Source organism: Lithobates pipiens, unplaced genomic scaffold, assembly GCF_037356315.1.
Source record: "Lithobates pipiens isolate NorthernLeopardFrog02 unplaced genomic scaffold, aLitPip1_a1.2 Scaffold_13, whole genome shotgun sequence".
Taxonomy (NCBI): domain Eukaryota; kingdom Metazoa; phylum Chordata; class Amphibia; order Anura; family Ranidae; genus Lithobates; species Lithobates pipiens.
This window is the reverse complement of record NW_027507718.1, coordinates 526,070,922-526,090,447: the sequence shown is the minus strand read 5'-3', so window position 1 is coordinate 526,090,447 and position 19,526 is coordinate 526,070,922. Positions and strand designations below refer to the sequence as shown.

Here is a 19,526-nt window from a genome sequence, read left to right as displayed (position 1 = left end):
AACCTGTGTGATATTTACCTTTGTCATCGGCAAATCTACTACCATCTATGTACAGTGTGTGTTCTGCATTTGCAATGGGTATGTCTGTGACATGTGGGAACCCCGTGGTTTCTTGTTCCATAAGTTGGAAACAATCGTGTTCATCAGATGTTATGTCATGAAATGAAAGTGTGTCAGAATCCTGAGTATCTTGTGCTGTATCTACACCATTATCATCATTACTCCCCCCTGTCAAATCTGTCTGTAATGGTAAAAGCTGTGCTAAGTTAAAAGAAGTGCATCGCTGAAAGGTAACATTGGGGGGTAGGAGCAAAGTGCATTGTAGACGCAGCTGCCTTGCCATTGATATGTGTTTTGGTTGGACCTGTGATAAGATGGCGTGTATGTCATGTGTGGTATGTACCACTACAGGATTGTCTAAGACAATTTCTGAGGATTTGTCAATGATAATTGACACTGCTGCAACTGCTCGTACACAGGACGGTGATCCTCTAGAGACAGGATCGAGAGCCGCCGAGAAGTATGCTACCGGCCTTTGTTTGATGTGTTGTTGTGTCAACACCCCTGTTGCGTGTCCCGTGATTTCAGCAATGTACAAATGAAATGTTTTGGTATAATCAGGGATCCCGATCGCAGGTGCCGAAATTAGTAACCTTTTTAAGGTGCTAAAAGATTCATGACCTGCTTCTGTGAGTACATAGGGTACTATTTTCAAGCAATCATATAATGGCTGCATCAGAGAACTGGCATGTGGTATCCATTGTCTACAATATGATACCATTCCCAGAAACATACGAAGTTGCTTAAAGTTGCGTGGGATATTCATTTGTCTTATGGCCTGGACTCGTTCTTCAGTGAGGTGTCGAGTACCCTGGGATATACAGTGGCCCAAAAAGACAACCTTTTTCTGACATACCTGTAACTTAGTTCTATTCACCTTGCACCCTTTTTCAGCCAGGAATTGTAACAATGAGAGAGTGGCTTTTAAACAAGTATCGTTATCCGGACAACATAACAATAGGTCATCTACATATTGCAACAATACACAAGTGTCAGGCGGTAGCCATTCTCCTAACACTGTCTGCAGGGCTTGTGAGTATAGAGTTGGCGAATGCGCCATTCCTTGAGGTAGGCGTGTCCAGGTTAGCTGACGGTTTCGAAGGCGGAACGCGAACCATGGTTGACATTCCTCCGCCAGGGGTACAGAAAAGAAAGCATTTGCCAAGTCTACAACTGTAAATGAGGAGCTATCTGATGGTATTTCTGACAGTAAGGTATGCGGGTTCGGTACTAATGGCGTTATTGGGGCCAATATTTTGTTTATTGCCCTTAAGTCCTGTACCATCCTATACCTTATTGGGCCATCCCCCAATGTCTTTTTCTTAACTGGATACAATGGGGTATTGGCTGGTGATTGTATTTCTTTTAATGCTCCACTTTTAAGTAGAGCCTCCACTTGTAGTTCTATAGCTGCTTCCTGGGGCGCACTGAGTGGGTACTGTTTCTGCTGAGGGAGAACTGCTCCTGGAATCAGCTGTAGAGTAACCGGGGGTATGGGCAGAAGCCCAACGTCTGCTGGATGTGTTTCCCATAACCCTTCCGGAAGGCTAGACAGAATTTGGTCTATTTCCGGTGAGGGCGTATTGGACGGTTCTGGTTCTTCTTCCAAGCATTGTATTTTACTACAGATTTCTATACCCTCTGGGTCATCTCCTATTGCTAGGGTGACCATGCCATCTGGGTGATAAGTAATGTTCGCTCCTATTTTCTGAAGAATGTCTGCTCCTAATAAATTAGTGGGAGCTCCTCTGGAAATCAAAAAGCGTGACAAAAACATGTGATTTCCTATCTTTACTTTTAAAGGTTTAGTCAGTGGGGCATCAGTCAGGAGTCCGTCATAACCACTTATGGGTATGGTGTCACGGGACGTCATGTGTGGAGGGACTACTGAATCAGACAACAGACTGCGTGACGCTCCTGTGTCAACCAAACAAGGAATATGTTTACCTTCCACCTTCATCAACATGTGGAGCATTTTGTTCTCTGATTCAGCTAGGACTGGGGCAAGTCATGCGGTCGGATCGTCCCTATCATTGGTACGCCTCTGTCTGTAGTCCCTCGTGTCTCTGTCCGTGTTTCCTTCCTGTTCGTCTTTTATCCTTTTCCTACAGTCTCTTTTTATATGTCCCACCTTGTTGCAGTAATAACAGGTAAGAGGTTTACGGGAGGAATTCCCTCCTTCATTGACCCGGGCAACAGTGTTAACTCCCGGTGTCCTTCTGGGTTTAGTTTCTGCTAAATCAGCCTCTATGCCTTGTGCTTTCTGCAACAATGTTCCTCTGTCCCGTATGGCTCTCCATTCGGGAGTACATGCCTTCAGTTTGTCACCTATTTGGGGTACTAGTCCTTCCATAAACTGTCGATTGAAAGCCCTAATGGTGACGGGTAAGGCTAAATCTAGACCTTCGTCAGCCATCATGCTTTCCATGTTGAGGTAAAATTCTGTAACAGTCTGACCTGGGGCCTGTTTTATGGGCGCTGTCGAACCCCTTTCCTGCTGTTTCCCTTGGCAAAATTCTCGTAACTGAGCAATAAACAGGGGTCTAGAGTCTATATGACGGGGATGTATTCCTGGTGGATCTGTGGTAGGATCCCCATTCGGTCTAAGTGGGGTAAGTTTAGTCATAAATTGATTAAACATCGTTAGTGTCATTTTATGTCTACACAAATCTTCCCCATCTTGCCAAGTTGCTTCATGTGTGTCTAGTAATTGTGTCACGAATCTACAGAATGCGGCAGGTTTTGCTACGGGATCAGGAGCATTTTGTATTAATGCCATAAGAGTGTCAGCCGACCAAGGTGTCCATGTCCTCAGAACGACTTGTCGGGTCACTGTAGGTGGCTGTCCTGTTTGACCCGCATTTGGATTATTTACTTGTATTACCCTAGTCCGACTATGGACTGGAGCTACGGGCTCTGGTCTTTGAGCGCCGCAATGTACACATTCCTGTGCCCAGTCTGGGTTCTGGATACCGCATACTCGGCATACCCATCCTCTTCCTCTTAAGGAAGGATAAAGTTTTGGTCTTTCATTACCTGGTGTGGTAGTGTTATAAGGAGGTGGAGTATCTCCCGTATTTACCCTATCGCCGGGAGCAGAAGGAAGACTTTTGCGTCGGACCTTCATATCCCATCCACCCTTTTCCTGACAATACTCCCATCCCTCCTCTTTAGCCCTGTTGGAAACCTTAATTAAACATTGTATTTGTGATACCCATCCGTTCTGCAATATCTCTCCCTGTCTGTCTCTCTTTATTTCTTCCCAACCTTCTACACTTAATCCATTTTCTCCATCCATCCCCAATTTCTTGAGAATCCTATTTGTGCCCTGTGCCTTATCCTTCCCATACAACATTGTAATTATGTCTTTAACAGCATAACATTTCTGAGATTCCTCCTGGGGTTTACCATGTGTCTGGCCCATTTTGACAGTCCTGCCTAGGTGGCGTTTGGATCACTTACTAAGTGTCTCGTTGCCTTCTCCTCCTAGGGTGCCAAAATACTAAAAAACCTCTCCTATATGAGATCGAATTACTTTATATGCTAGCCAACTGACAAATATTATGACCAGACTGACAGCTACAACATATACAAGCATTCCCTTTTGGTGGCCAAACACATATGACTAGGTCTCCGGGACTTTGTGGAGACCTTATTTCCGTCCCATTACCATGGAATCTCTCAGCATTCGTTTCTTATTCCTGCTTTATTGAGGCAGTCAGGACTTATACTTTCAACCCGTTTTTAGGCTCATGAATCAAAAAGCGTATATCAAACTTAAATGTCGGACCCCCAAAGTACTCTTACGAGTTAAGGGCGCATTCCGTTACCCATTGGGATGATATATGTTTCAATTCACACCATACAAACAGGGCTTATCTCATTCACAACAGACAGATGACAAGTAGACAGACAAGAAACAACGGTAACATAAGCCAAAATATTAAGTTCAAGACCCACTTACTACAGAGGTTGGTTTTTACCTGAAGAACAATTCAGACAGATCAGGTGGGCACAAATCTAAGAAGCACAGAGTTTATAAGAAAATAAAGCTTTTCTTACCTGCGCAGGATTTGTCTGTGGTTCTTTGATGTGCCCGACCATTTCGTTCCGTCCTTATGTTCGTTCGCCTCTTGTAGTTTCTTCAGCGAGTCCGTGTTCGCGGCGCCAGAAATGTTAGGTGTGACCTCAACAAGTCACCTATTTGTCAGGTTATGTTACCGTTTCCCAATTGTTAGTTAGAGTTCTTATCTGAGCAAAGAGACACAGAAGTATTCAGTATTTCTGCTCAGAAGTCCGTCGTTAACTCTGACTGTCTCTGACTGACTGTGGCTCTGAGGCTTCTTTATTACATCTTTTATAGACAGAAAAGGGCAAACATCAGCAAATGTAAAAAAAACAACATTTTCAAAGTAAAGACAATTCTCCGGGTGTTATCAGCTGATAAGACAATCTTCTGGGCGTAGACTGCTTTTTAGGGCTGATGCGGCCTCTTCTTGATGAGTACGTGACTAAAGATGACTAGTCCTTATTTTAAAGAGAAGGATAGAAAAATATATGTATTTAGTAAAACATAAGGTCAACCATTTTGTATCAGTCACATTTGTCGCCCGCCATCTGACAAATCTGCCGCCCGCCATCAGACATCTGCCGCCCGCCATCTGACATATCTGCCCGTCAACATGACTAAAAGATCGTACAGCGCAGAGGAGGCTTTGCAGATACTCCAGAGTATGTTGGAAAGAGTAGTGGGGAACTCTTTCTGTCAGACTCGGATAGCGACTATGAGCCAGTGCAAAGCAGTGGCTCCGAGATGGAAACTGAGGAAGACAGAATCCTAACAAGAAGAAGCAGGAGAAATGAGCAGGCGCAGACATCCACCAGCAGCGCAGCACTCCAGGATGATAGGCAGGCATCCACCAGCAGCGCAGCACTCCGGGATAGGCAGGCATCCACCAGCAGCGCAGCACTCGGGGATAGGCAGGCATCCACCAGCAGTTCTGCAACCTTCCTAAAAGATAGGCCAGATTCTAGCAACGGAGTATCCCATCAATGAGGCAGTGCCCATACTAGCCTTCCAGATGTTCTACTGTATCCAACATGGCTGCCCGATACGTCAGTAGGACCTGTAATTCCCCTTTTTACAGACCAGCCAGGCCCTCAGATATAGACAGAAAATGTAACCCCACTTTATTATTTTCACTTATTTTTTACCAATGATCTCCTAACCTACATTGTGGAGCAGTGTAATCTATACGCCAGCCAACATATAGCCAACAATCCAAGTTCTTCATATGCCCGTCCTTGTGTTTGGAAACCTCTCACCGTGGAAGAATTTAAAATTTTCCTTGGCCTAACCCTCCACATGGGGCTGACAAAAAAAATGAAGTCCGTTCCTATTGGTCTACCCAACCTATCCACCACATGCCCGTCTATTCGTCAATGATGCCCAGAGCCCGTTATGAGATGATTATGAGATTTTTACATTTCAACAACAATGCCCAATGCCTCCCTTTGAAATCATCCCAGTTACGACAAATTATTCAAAATTTGGCCACTAATCGATTTTTTTTTTTTGCGCCAGCTTCAAGCAGATGTTTACCCCTGATATAAATATTTGTGTAGAGGAATCCCTATTACACTTTACTGGACAGACAGCTAAACCCCCCTGGATGCCCTATCTACATGGGAACAAGTGCCAAAATTGTCTTGCAGCTGATCCAACCATTGCTTGGGAAAGGTTACCACCTATACGTAGACAATTTCTCACACAAGTCTCCCACTTTTCTGTCATCTGTACCTAAAGAATAGACTTGTGCACAACGGAAAATTTGGTTTAGTTTCGGTTCGTTGTCATTCGTAAAATTCATCATTTCGTTCTGTTATATTCGTTATATTACGTTAATACGTTTTCGGATAATTCGTTATGATTCAAAGAGTGTCTAATTCATTCGTTCGTATTCCTTGAAATTCGCTATTTACAGTGGTGTGAAAAAGTGTTTGCCCCCTTCCTCATTTCCTGTTCCTTTGCATGTTTGTCACACTTAAGTGTTTCGGAACATCAAACCAATTTAAACAATAGTCAAGGACAACACAAGTAAACACAAAATGCAATTTGTAAATGAAGGTGTTTATTATTAAAGGTGAAAAAAAATCCAAACCATCATGGCCCTGTGTGAAAAAGTGATTGCCCCCTAAACCTAATAACTGGTTGGGCCACCCTTAGCAGCAACAACTGCAACCAAGCGTTTGCGATAACGTGCAAAGAGGCTTTTACAGCGTCCTGGAGGAATTTTGGCCCACTCATCTTTGCAGAATTGTCCTAATTCAGTTACATTAGAGGGTTTTCGAGCATGAACGGCCTTTTTAAGGTCATACCACAACATCTCAATAGGATTCAGGTCAGGACTTTGGCTAGGCCACTCCAAAGTCTTCATTTTGTTTTTCTTCAGCCATTCGGTGGTGGACTTGCTGGTGTGTTTAGGATCATTGTCCTGCTGCAGAACCCAAGTTCGTTTCAGCTTGAGTACAGGAACAGATGGTCGGACATTCTCCTTCAGGATCTCTTGGTAGACAGCAGAATTCATAGTTCCTTTTATCACGGCAAGTCTTCCAGGTCCTGAAGCAGCAAAACAGCCCCAGACCATCACACTACCACCACCATATTTTACTGTTGGTATAATGTTCTTTTTATGAAATGCAGTGTTCCTTCTATGCCAGATATACTTGGACACAGACCTTCCAAAGAGTTCCACTTTTGTCTCATCGGTCCACAGAATGTTGTCCCAAAAGTCTTGGGGATCATCAAGATGTATTGTGGAGAAATTGAGACAAGCTTTGATGTTCTTTTTGCTCAGCAGTGGTTTTCTCCTTGGAACTCTGCCATGCAGGCCATTTTTGCCCAGTCTTTTCCTGATGGTGGAGGCATGAACGCTGACCTTAACTGAGGCAAGTGAGGCCTGCAGTTCCTTGGACGTTGTTGTGGGGTCTTTTGTGACCTCTTGGATGAGTCGTCGCTGCACTCTTGGGGTAATTTTGGGCGGCCGGCCACTCCTGGGAAGGTTCACCACTGTTCCATGTCTTCGCCATTTGTGGATAATGGCTCTCACTGTGGTTCGCTGGATTCCCAAAGCTTTGAAAATGGCTTTATAACCCTTTCCAGACTGATAGATCTCAATTACTTTCTTTCTCAATTGTTCCTGAATTTCTTTGGGTCTCGGCATGATGTGTAACTTTTAACCACCTCAGTACAGTGCAGTTACACCCCCTTCCTGACCAGACCAATTTTCAGCTTTCAGCGCTCTCACACTTTGAATGACAATTACTCAGTCATCCAACACAGTATCCATATGAAACTTGCGTCCTTTTTTCCTCCAAATAGAGCTTTCTTTTAGTGGTATTTAATCACTAGTGGGTTTTTTATTTTTTGTGCTATAAATAAAATAAAACGTAAATTTTGTGAAAAAAATGCCTTTTTCTTCGTTTCTGTCATAAATTTTTTCTAATTAGTAATTTTTCTTCATAAATTTTGGCCAACATTTATACTGCTACATATCTTTGGTAAAAATAACCCACATTAGTATATATTATTTGGTCTTTGTGAAAGTTATAGAGTCTACAATCTATGGTGCCAATCACTGAAAATTCATCACTTCTGATCAGGCCTTCAGTACATCAGGTGTACCTAATTTCTTGCGACTCTAACTAGTCAGGAAAGTACAAATACCCCCCAAATGACCCCTTTTTACAAAGTAGACATCCCAAGGTATTAAGTAAGTAGCATGGTGAGTTTTTTTAAGTTGTCATTTTTTCCCACAATTCTTTGCAAAATGAAGATTTTTTATTTTTTTTTATTTTTTTTTACTAAATTGTCATATTATCAGGTTATTTCTCACACACAGCATATGTATACAACAAATTACCCCCCAAAATACATTCTGCTACTCTTCCCGAGTACGGCGATACCACATGTGTGAGACTTTTACACAGCCTGGCCACATACAGAGCACCAACATTGATGTAGTACCTTCAGACGTTCTACGAGCAAAAATGACGCATCTCATTTCTCAACCACCTATTACACTTTTGAAGGCCCTGGAGTACCAGCACAATGGAATTTCCCATAAAATGACCCCATTTTGGAAAGCAAACACCCCAACGTATAATCTGTGAGGCATAATGAGTCTTTTGAACGGTTCATTTTTTTCCAGAAGTTTTTGGAATATGTGGAAAAAAATTAAAACGCATTTTTTTTTTTACACAAAATGATCAATTTATAAGATATTTCTAACACATAGCATGTATATAGCAAAAATTACACCCCAAAATACATTCTGCTACTCCTCCCGAGTATGGCGATACCACATGTGTAGGACTTTTACACAGCCTGGCCACATAGAGAGGCCGAACATTGAAGTAGTACGTTCAGGCGTTCTAGGAGCATAAATGAAACATCTCATTTCATTCCTACCCATCACACTTTTGAAGGTCCTGGACCACCAGGACAGTGCAATTACCCACAAAATGACCCCATTTTGGAAAGTAAACACCCCAACGTATATTCTATGAGACATGGGCTGCAAATAGGTACTCGGGTACTCTGATGGGCTGGAGATAGGTACTCGGGTACTCAGATGGACTGTGACAGGTACTCGGGTACTCAGATGGACTGGAACAGGTACTCGGGTACTCTGATGGCCTGGTGACAGGTACTCGGGTACTCTGATGGCCTGGTGACAGGTACTCGAGTACTCTGATGGCCTGGTGACAGGTACTCGGGTACTCTGATGGCCTGGTGACAGGTACTCGGGTACTCTGATGGCCTGGTGACAGGTACTCGGGTACTCTGATGGCCTGGTGACAAGTACTCAGGTACTCTGATGGCCTGGTGGCAGGTACTCTGATGGTTTGGTGACTGGTATTTGGGTACTCTGAAGGGCGGTGACAGGTACTCTGGTACACAGATGGACTGGAACAGGTACTCGGGTACTCAGATGGGCTGTGACAGGTACTCGGTACTCTAATGGACTGTGACAGGTACTCGGTACTCTAATGGACTGTGACAGGTACTCGGTACTCTAATGGACCGTGACAGGTACTCGGTACTCTAATGGACTGTGACAGGTACTCGGTACTCTAATGGACCGTGACAGGTACTCGGGTACCCTGATGGGCCGTGACAGGTACTCGGGTACCCTGATGGGCCGTGACAGGTACTCGGGTACCCTGATGTGCCGTGACAGGTACTCGGGTACTCTGATGTGCCGTGACAGGTACTCGGGTACTCTGATGGCCTGGTGACAGGTACTCGAGTACTCTGATGGCCTGGTGACAGGTACTCGGGTACTCTGATGGCCTGGTGACAGGTACTCGGGTACTCTGATGGCCTGGTGACAGGTACTCGGGTACTCTGATGGCCTGGTGACAAGTACTCAGGTACTCTGATGGCCTGGTGGCAGGTACTCTGATGGTTTGGTGACTGGTATTTGGGTACTCTGAAGGGCGGTGACAGGTACTCTGGTACACAGATGGACTGGAACAGGTACTCGGGTACTCAGATGGGCTGTGACAGGTACTCGGTACTCTAATGGACTGTGACAGGTACTCGGTACTCTAATGGACTGTGACAGGTACTCGGTACTCTAATGGACCGTGACAGGTACTCGGTACTCTAATGGACTGTGACAGGTACTCGGTACTCTAATGGACCGTGACAGGTACTCGGGTACCCTGATGGGCCGTGACAGGTACTCGGGTACCCTGATGGGCCGTGACAGGTACTCGGGTACCCTGATGTGCCGTGACAGGTACTCGGGTACTCTGATGTGCCGTGACAGGTACTCGGGTACTCTGATGGGCCGGGACAGGTACTCGGGTACTCTGATGGGCCGGGACAGGTACTCGGGTACTCTGATGGGCCGGGACAGGTACTCGGGTACTCTGATGGGCCGGGACAGGTACTCGGGTACTCTGATGTGCCGTGACAGGTACTCGGGTACTCTGATGGGCCGGGACAGGTACTCGGGTACTCTGATGGGCCGGGACAGGTACTCGGGTACTCTGATGGGCCGGGACAGGTACTCGGGTACTCTGATGGGCCGGGACAGGTACTCGGGTACTCAGATGAACTGTGACAGGTACTCGGGTACTCAGATGGGCTGGGACAGGTACTCGGGTACTCTGATGGGCTGGGACAGGTACTCGGGTACTCTGATGGGCTGGGACAGGTACTCGGGTACTCTGATGGGCTGGGACAGGTACTCGGGTACTCTGATGGGCTGGGACAGGTACTCGGGTACTCTGATGGGCCGGGACAGGTACTCGGGTACTCTGATGGGCTGGGACAGGTACTCGGGTACTCTGATGGGCTGGGACAGGTACTCAAATACTCTGATGGACTGTGACAGGTACTCTGATGGACTGTGATTGACAGGTACTATGAGGGGTGGTGACAGGTCCTCTTTATTGGGGGGGGGGGGGGCAATCAGTATGTTTGGTGTACACTGTATGCGGTAACGAGATGTTACCGCAATCTCCTCCTCACACACGATCGGTGTGTGAGGAGGAGAACCCGGTAACATCCCGTTACCGCGGTTTGTTTACATTTTAGTGATCGGCTGTGAAAGGATCACAGCCGATCACGTGGGTAAACAGCCAGCCAATGGCTGTTTACCAGTGTCGGTGACGAGCAGTGTTCCCGGGGAACACGCCGCCACCGACGTGCACGCACAGCGCGCTCGCGATCGCGCGCATGCGACGTGCACGTACGGGGTGTAACCATCTGTGATCGGCCGTGACTTCATCACGGCCGATCACGTGGTAAACAGCCATAACGAATGGCTGTTCACCCCCTTCGGTGGCGAGCGGTGTCTCCGTGACACGCCGCCACCGAAGAAACAGGGATGCGCGCGCACGATCGCACGCATCCCTGTTTAAACGGGAGGCCGTCATATGACGGCCTCCCGCCACAATAGCTGCGCCGCCTGGCCGTCATTTGACGGCCGGCGGTCAGCAACTAGTTAAGGATCTTCTGGTGGACCTTACTGTGTCAAGCAGCTCCTATTTAAGTGATGCCTTGATTGTGAACAGGTGTGGCAATAATCAGTCCTGGGTCTGGCTAGAGAAATTGAACTCAGGTGTGGACAACCACAGTTATAGTATGTTTTAACAAGGGGGGCAATCACTTTTTCACACAGGGCCATGATGGTTTGGATTTTTTTTCACCTTTAACAATAAACACCTTCATTTACAAATTGCATTTTGTGTTTACTTGTGTTGTCCTTGACTATTGTTTAAATTGGTTTGATGTTCCGAAACACTTAAGTGTGACAAATATGCAAAGGAACAGGAAATGAGGAAGGGGGCAAACACTTTTTCACACCACTGTATGTATGTATAGACATTCGTGATTATGATTCGTAGTTTGTAAAGTCGTTTGTTTATTGAATCTTTTAACACACACAATGACAACTTCTCTTCTCCTCGGCTCAAATACAATACAATACAACACCCTTCTAACTCAGTTCTCAGGAATGCACTTTGCCAGTAATCCATCCTCCGGCACAAAATTAATTAGCTGAGTGGACTATAAGATTGACTTTGAGCTGAACTTTTGTTTCATTAGATCTTTAAAGAATTACCAAATCATGTTGAATTTATTCGTTATATTTCTTTCGTATTTGTTGTAATTCGTTATTTTTTTATTTGGATGCATCTGAATGTCTGAAAGATGCAAAATTCGGCTGAATTTCGATTCGTTACGAAACGAATTGCACAAGCCTACTAAAGAAGACTGTGGCCTGTGGGACAGCACGGACCAGCCACAAAGGCTTCCCACAGACATTGGTCTTTAAGCAATTGAAACAGGGTGAAATGGGCAGTATGCGGACTGAAGAAGTACTTGCGCTGAAGTGGAGAGATAAAAAAAGAGATGTCTACATCCTTTCCACAATACATGATGACACCTTGGTGGAACTACAGAGAAGAAAATCCAAAAGCCAAAATGTATCCATGAGTAGGGATGAGCTTCGAGTTCGAGTCAGAAAAAGGCAGTTTTTAAAACTTTTTTTTGCATTGATACATGTCCCCTGGGGCAGGAGCCGGGTCCCCAAACCCTTTTTTAGGACAATAACTTGCATATTAGCCTTTAAAATTAGCATTTTGATTTTGAACATTCGAGTCCCATAGACTTTAATGGGGTTCTAAAGTTCACACGAATTTTAGGTCTGTTCGCAGGTTCTGGTGCGAACCGAACCGGGGGGTGTTCGGCTCATCCCTATCCATGAGTATAACCTATACATGGGGGGTGGATATGAAAGACCAGATGATGCAGCCCTACTTGGCCACCAGGAGATCACTGTTTTGGTACAAGAAAGTCACCATTTTTTTGATGCAACTAGCCATGTTCAATTCATATATTATTTTTTTCTAAGTGCACTCAAAGTTGCCTGACCTAAAATTCCAAGAAGACGTTATCACAGCCCTTGTCTATCCCTATGGCCAACCCACTCAACTAATTCGCTCTGATGCAGTAGCGACTCCATGAAATGCACTTTCCCAAAAACCTCCCTCCTACCCAAACAGGTCGCAAACCCCCCAAAAAATGCTGTGTGTTTTCAAGTAGAGGAATTCGCCATGACACCTGATACTACTGTCCCGACTGTCCCTCCCAGCCAGGCCTCTATATTGGAACGTGCTATCGAAGCTATCATACTACACTATTAGTAAAGTGAAGATGATTTTTTCCAGATTCCACTTTCTGCCATTTCTGTGAATGACCCGGACTGTTAACGACTATGCTTCTGCTAAACATGTTTCTGCCTTCAACGTGAATTGACCTCGGCCTGTTAAAAGACCATGCTTTTTGCCTGCCTCATGAACTGATCATTTGCCCTGCCGCTGTACGGTACAGGGGTCTCACATATGTGAGGGGCTCCAAAAAAGGTTTTCCGAGTGGAGAAAACATTTTTCTCTGGATTTTTCATTTTCTCGGATTAGGGTCTGGAGACTGGGAGGCTACGTAGAGATTTGGGTGGGAAGAAGCCTCTACCCCTGTCCTCAGGTCTTACCTGACCAAGGCCCAATGTACAAAGTGCCGCCTGCTGCTATCTGAACTGGTCATGCCTCTGCCTGCCACCTGAACTGGCCATGCCTTTGCCTGCCACCTAAACTGGCCATGCCTTTGCCTGCCACCTCAACTGGCCATGCCTTTGCCTGCCACCTCAACTGGCCATGCCTATGCCTGTTACCTGAACGGGCCATGCCTATGCCTGTTACCTGAACTGCCTGCTAAACCTTGGACTGTACTGAACCATGTTCATACTTTTCCTTATCTGTCTGCTGCCTAGACAATTCCTGGACATTTAATTTGGCTGTCTTGACAAATGCTTTGACTGCTCTGCAACAGTATTCCTGTCTGCTAAAACCACAGGTTAGCCTTCTTTTTTTTTTACCCTTTGCTCAGCAGAATGTATTTTGGGGTGTAATTCTTGGTGTGCACATGCTATGTGTTAGAAGCCTGAAAGTGCTACTTGCATGTTGGGCCTCTGTATGTGGCCAGGTAGTGGAAAAGTCTCACATATGGGGTATCGCCATACTCAGGACGAGTAGTAGTGTGCGACTACATTGGTTTAACGGCCGATGTGGACGCTCTGAGAAGTGATGAACCCCTGGACTACTGGGTGGGCAGGCTTGACCTCTGGCCAGAGCTTGCACAATTTGCAATGGAAATGTTGGCTTGCCCCTCCTCCAGTGTCCTGTCCGAAAGGACGTTCAGCACAACAGGGGGGATCGTGACCGATAAGCGCACTCGCCTAGCTCACGACAGTGTTGACTACCTCACAAAAGGCCACAAATATCCGCCACCACCCATAACAATTCATGGTCCATGTCTTAGGTAAATACAGCGGCATAAAAGGCCTTTTATGTCCGTTGAATGCCTAATTCTTGAGGCCTGTAATAGCCGAAATGTATTTATCCTGTGAATGCCTAATGTACCTCCAGCCACAGAATACAAAGTTCTTTGCAGTCAGGGGAAAGCCTGTTGGCTAATTTTTTGGGCCTGTACTGGCCGACACTTACTTCTTTATCCAGACTGGAATTGAAAATCAATGGGTCTATAAAGGTTTCCGCTAAATTGTGGAACGGATGCGGGCCCATTTTACAGACGTGTGAATGGACCCTATATGTATTTGACGTGTATTTACCGGCTGCTGTCAGTTCTGGCTGATTTAGGCTGAGCTATTACACTAAAACCGAGCAATATTACAAAAAACGAAATATACGTTATAACTGTATAAACGATTTATATAACTTATAATAAAAAATTTTATGGCAGCTTTTCCGATAGCAGGATCATCTGCTGCACCCCCTTCATAGCCTGGCCTTGGCTCTCCTCCATGGCCTTCATGCGCTCCTGAATTGACAAAATTTTGCAGATAAAAAAAGAATGCTTGTCGATCGCAGATTTGCTTAATACTTCTGGTATGTCAGTGTCCATGTTGAGGGACTATGTGTGCACATCTAGTAAGTATTTTGTGGCTGTAAATATGACCTGGAGGTTTTTCATGTTTGCCTGCTGTTAAAATGAATGGGACCCGCTGCGAACATGCGTTCGCGCACCATCCCATCAGATGTTCGTTCATCACTATGGGTCAGTGTTAGTGTCACAAGGGATATGCCCAATTGTTGGTGTCAGTGGGAGAGATAGTACCCCATTGTTGGTGTCACTGTGAAGAATTATGCCCCATTGTTGGTGTCATTGGGAGGTATTGTGCCCCTTCATCGGTGTCAGTGGGAGAACACATGCTCAATTGTTGGTGTCAGTGGATGGAATAGTACCCCAAGGGCCGGTGAAAAGCGAGTAAAGGGCCGCAGTGTGGAGAGCACTGCTCTAAATAAAGGAGTACATTACTTTCTCCTGGTAAACATCTGAGAGGATTGCGATGCCATGGGATTACCATAAAACAGTATCTGGAATTGTATGAAGTTGTTATAATAAAAAGGGTTATCCTACAGGGATAGGCGGTCTGGGAGACCCTGGGATGAGACTTGGTGTTTAACCACATTCCAAGTCAAGACAACTGATTTCAGAATTGGCATCTGATGTTCATGAAGGAATGACATCTAGAAAGATCAATAATTGTCCAGTCTCCATGACATGTGACAGTGGGAAATGTACCAGGTACATAGGAACAAGTAGGGAAATCTATTAGAGATTGAAGGAAAAAGGGCAAAATAATATTATTTTTCTCCTTTTTTTTTTTTTTTTTTTTAGTGGCAAATTTGTTTAGGAGGTCTGAAGAACTACCTAAGGAGGATACTGAAGGTAGGAACGGTCATCTTTATTTTTTCAATCACAATGTCGCATTTAAAGTTTGTCTAAGAGAATATCTCTGAATCGCATGCATGTTTCCCCATGTTTTAGCTATTTCCCCATGTTTTATGCAAGAACAGAAAAACAGATCCATACAGTGGTTTATTTTCCAGCAAAACAATGCCATTGCCTTGTCTCGAAGTCCCAAGAGCAAGTTCATGCAGTGTGTGGGGAAAGGGTTCTTGGGAGATGTAGTTCTGGGGGGTATGCTTACCTCATTCATGACTGAGCTCCTAGCAGCTGGCCCTGCAAAAACTGGTCTGGTGATGTCACAGAGAGTAATTAGACTTGTTAAAGTTAAAATAAGTTATAATTGAGTTAAAATAAATGCCGGGATATGCTTTAAGGCTAGTTTACACTTGCTTCAAAACATGACTTTGGACAGGCTTTGTTAAAGCTCTCTGAACGCCAGTCAAAGCTCCTGTCACTAAATAAAATGGTTAGCTTATAGTCCTGTTTACACCTTGCTTTTGCTTGGTGATTCGATGGGGCTTTGATGAGGCTTTGGTGGAGCTTCGATTGGCCTTTAGTGGGGCTTTGTTCGGGCTTCAAGTGAGCTTCGCCATAGACTTCTATGGGGGCTTTAAAAATGCTTTGAAGCACCACTAAAGCTACATGGGGTATGATTTATGAAGCAAAGCTAAGCAAAAGCAAGCTGTCAACAGGACGGTAAGCTAACCATTTTTATTTAGTGACAGGAGCTTTGACTGGAGTTCAGAGAGCTTTAACAAAGCGTGTCCGAAGCCTTGTTTTGAAACAAGTGTAAACTATCTGATCAAGTGTGTTGAAGCTGACGCAAGTGTAATGAGTCCTTAGAGTAGGAGAGGGAGCTTTGGGGTTAGATTTAGGAAATACTTGGACTGGAGATCCTCTTTAATGCCCCATGCTGTGAGTTGTCTCTCGGCTTATCCATTTGGCTTCTCCTTGATCATCTCCGATCTTTGACTGTTCTACGTGTTCTGATGGCTGTCCTGTCAGGAGTGGTCATATTAGAGTTTGGTACCACAGCCAAGCACAAGGTTTTCATGGCAGGAAGCAAGTCAAAGAAAAAACACTGCCACTCATGTGTCCTGGCAGAGCTGTGTGTGTCCAGCCTGGATCAACGCAGGTAACTTCTGGATGTGTGAACAGTCATGGATAGCTTCGTCCATGGAGCCGGTATGCTGGGTAGGTGGAGAGTGGTGCGACGGCAGTAAACACAGAAGTCTGAAATGCAGTACCCAATGTATTGAAAGACTTGCTAACAAACAACTCGGCAGGGGAGCTCATCTGACTGGAAACCTACAGCCAATTTAGTGGAAAGTCAGCGGTAGTAGGCCCAAGCTGAAGATAGTGCCTGCCAATGAGGGTGGAAGGGTAGGTAGGCTCTGCTCTTTCCTTACTCTTCCATAACCTCTCCCTGGCACTGATGCTGTCCCTGACATATGGGTATGCTCTCCCTACACTAGCCAGTTTGCAAATGCATGCCAAGCCTGGGAGCCAGAGTCTTAAATAGACTCTGCCTGACCCAAGATGGCCCCAAAAAGTTACATGGGGCACCAGCATCCAACCAGATACCTGCATCCCTGAGACCAAGGAAACCATAGATGAACTAAGTTCCTCTCAATTTCCTTCCATATCTGCAGTGCCACAATGTAGACTGCACCTGCCTACAAGTACAGTGGAATAACAAGCTTTTGGCAACCACAGCCGTTTCTGACTAATTGCATAGCCAGCGATTGGACGCAGTTATCATGGCTGGATGCACACAAAGTGACTAAGCTATTACCTGTGGTGAAAGCGCATCCAACCACGCTGCAGGGAGTTGCTGGCTGTGCAAGCAGTCATGGATAGCTGTGCGCCTGTCAGTACACAGCTGTCATTTCCAGCCCCAGGAATCAGTAGATTCTTGCCACTGGAATTTGCACCATGGCTAAATGCTTGTGTGAATGCATCTTAACTCTTACCTTGCCAGCTCAGGCAATCCATGGCCACAGCTTAGTTTCTTAGCATGGGGCTCATCCGAGTTTCTGTGGTTACTTCAGACATGTAGCACCCTCCTAGGTAGGTGCTAGGATAGATAGATAAATGTTAGTGTTTGTTTTTGATAGGTCAATTTAGATGTAAGCTAGAGTCAGTGTGGTTGTAATGTTGGTTTAGGTAAAAGCATAGTTTGGCTCACTGTACTCAATGAGCTGCAGTAGTTTAGTTAGGCCTGGTTCAGTGTGCTCTGCTGCTGCCAGTCTTCTGTATCAAGGCAACCTGAGAAGTTTCTGAATGATAGGTGTGGAGCTATGCAGATAGTAGCATGAATATTGACACAGCCCCGGCCTATCCCAAAGAGGCAGGCAAGGAAGGCATGCTGGGAGACTGTATTTATTATGAGAGCACATTGAGCTCTGGGTCTTGTGCCAAAGTGGAGGCGTCCAGCCTTAGGAAGGACGCTGCCCTCTCAGGTACAGGCTGCCACGAGGAGGCCTCAGATGGTCAACCTGAGGGGAAGAATGCTGAGACCCAGGTGCTTAGAAGAATCGGACTGAGGGGAGCTGTCTGCCATAGACCCATCTGGTATCACTGGAGAGCATTGCTTGGATTGTTGGAAGGATGCTCCATCTGTCCTTGGGTGTAAGTGCAGACATTACTGGATCTTGGGGACCTTGTTCTCTAGCTTCCCCTCTGGTGCCTAGTTATAGTCAGCTGCAGGTCTATTAAAGCGGATACCGACTGCTGTTCTGAAGAGCTCTGCCCAGATATTTTGCTACTTAAAGTGGCTTTGCTCTACTGGCTGTTGCAGAATGGATCCTTTAGGTGAAGTCTTGGGGTCTCAGAGATATTTTTAGGTGTAGGGCCCTTGGCTCTTCCACAGCTGGAACCTCTGTGAACATTACCTTGAGTCAGTAGAACTGTTTGTTCAGGGGATAGCCACGCCCACCCAGATGGGTGGAATCCCTTTAACAGGAAGACCCTACTGTTCTAAAGCTTAGGCTTATTTATGTGGTCCTCGGCCACCTTCTGGGCCCAGCTCCTCAGGCATTGGCTTCAATACAAGCAATAGTCATACTGCCCATTTGCCTTGCCCCACCTCCTATGCTCTAGAAACCTCTAGAAGGCAGGGGAGAGCAATCAGATCTTCAGCCTGTGAAATCCAGAACAGCCAAAGGAAATCACCAACTGCTCCAGTGATTACAGAGGAATCAAAGAGAAATACATTTACCCATCATTCTTTCAGCCTATCTAAGAGGGTGCTACAGGTTAAAAAAAATAACCTTTTGCCTTTAGAACTATTTTAAAAATAGTTCATGTTAAGCGAGAGAGTTTAGTTCCACTTTAAGAGTAGATAAATCTTGTGGTGGCTTGGGCAACTACAAAAGGAATCTCTACTGTGCTCCCCTAGACACCAATTTTATTTTATGTTCTAGAGGAGAACCCCGCTTTCCTGAGGCTGATCTCCCTGCAGAACGCAGATGGATCCTGGAACCTGACCCCCAAAATCTCTGCTGTTCTGGGAATATCTGAGACAGACATAAAGACCGGGAACCCTGACCAGGTATTGTGTTACTGATCATATCTGCTCCCTGGTTATGAGGACTTTATACTGCTGGCAGAAAACAAGGATGTATGATAGTAATATGCAATATTTTATATTAATCTGAAAAAAAATTGTTTTAAATAATATTTTTTTTTCTTGATCATAATAAATATCTAAATAAAAATAATTTAACCAGTAATATATTTAATAAATATGCAGTTCGCAGTACATTTCTATTGGTCTGATGCTTTCATGAGCCCACCTCAAACCATTTTGCCAATTGAAATCAATTGAAGCACAACTTTCAGTTTGAGCCCTGGTTCACATTCATGCGATTTAGCATGCTTTTTGACATGTCAAATCGCATGTCAAATCGGTGGCAATTTCCGGCAATGGCCGTTTCTGAATCGGTGCGAAGCTGCATTTGCGGCGCCTCACCGATTTCCAAAAGTAGTTCCTGTTCTACTTTTGACGATTTCGGAACGTGCAGAAACTCGCACAAATGTCTCTGAAAAAAGTGAGGACTGACATGTGGGAATGAAATTGTTTGCTGAACACGCATGATTTCATTCCCGCAGTCAGTGT

The 19,526-nt window shown here is 45.2% G+C and overlaps 1 protein-coding gene across 1 annotated transcript in view; it reads left to right on the top strand.

The window, feature by feature from the left end:
• Window positions 1-19,526, top strand: part of LOC143975639 (von Willebrand factor A domain-containing protein 5A-like) — a 157,092-nt gene that overhangs the window by 132,226 nt on the left and 5,340 nt on the right. Inside the window, exons 17-18 of the mRNA XM_077478129.1 lie at window positions 15,335-15,385; window positions 18,832-18,959. Coding sequence (XP_077334255.1) covers window positions 15,335-15,385; window positions 18,832-18,959 — 179 coding nt within the window. The remainder of the gene's footprint in view (window positions 1-15,334; window positions 15,386-18,831; window positions 18,960-19,526) is intronic.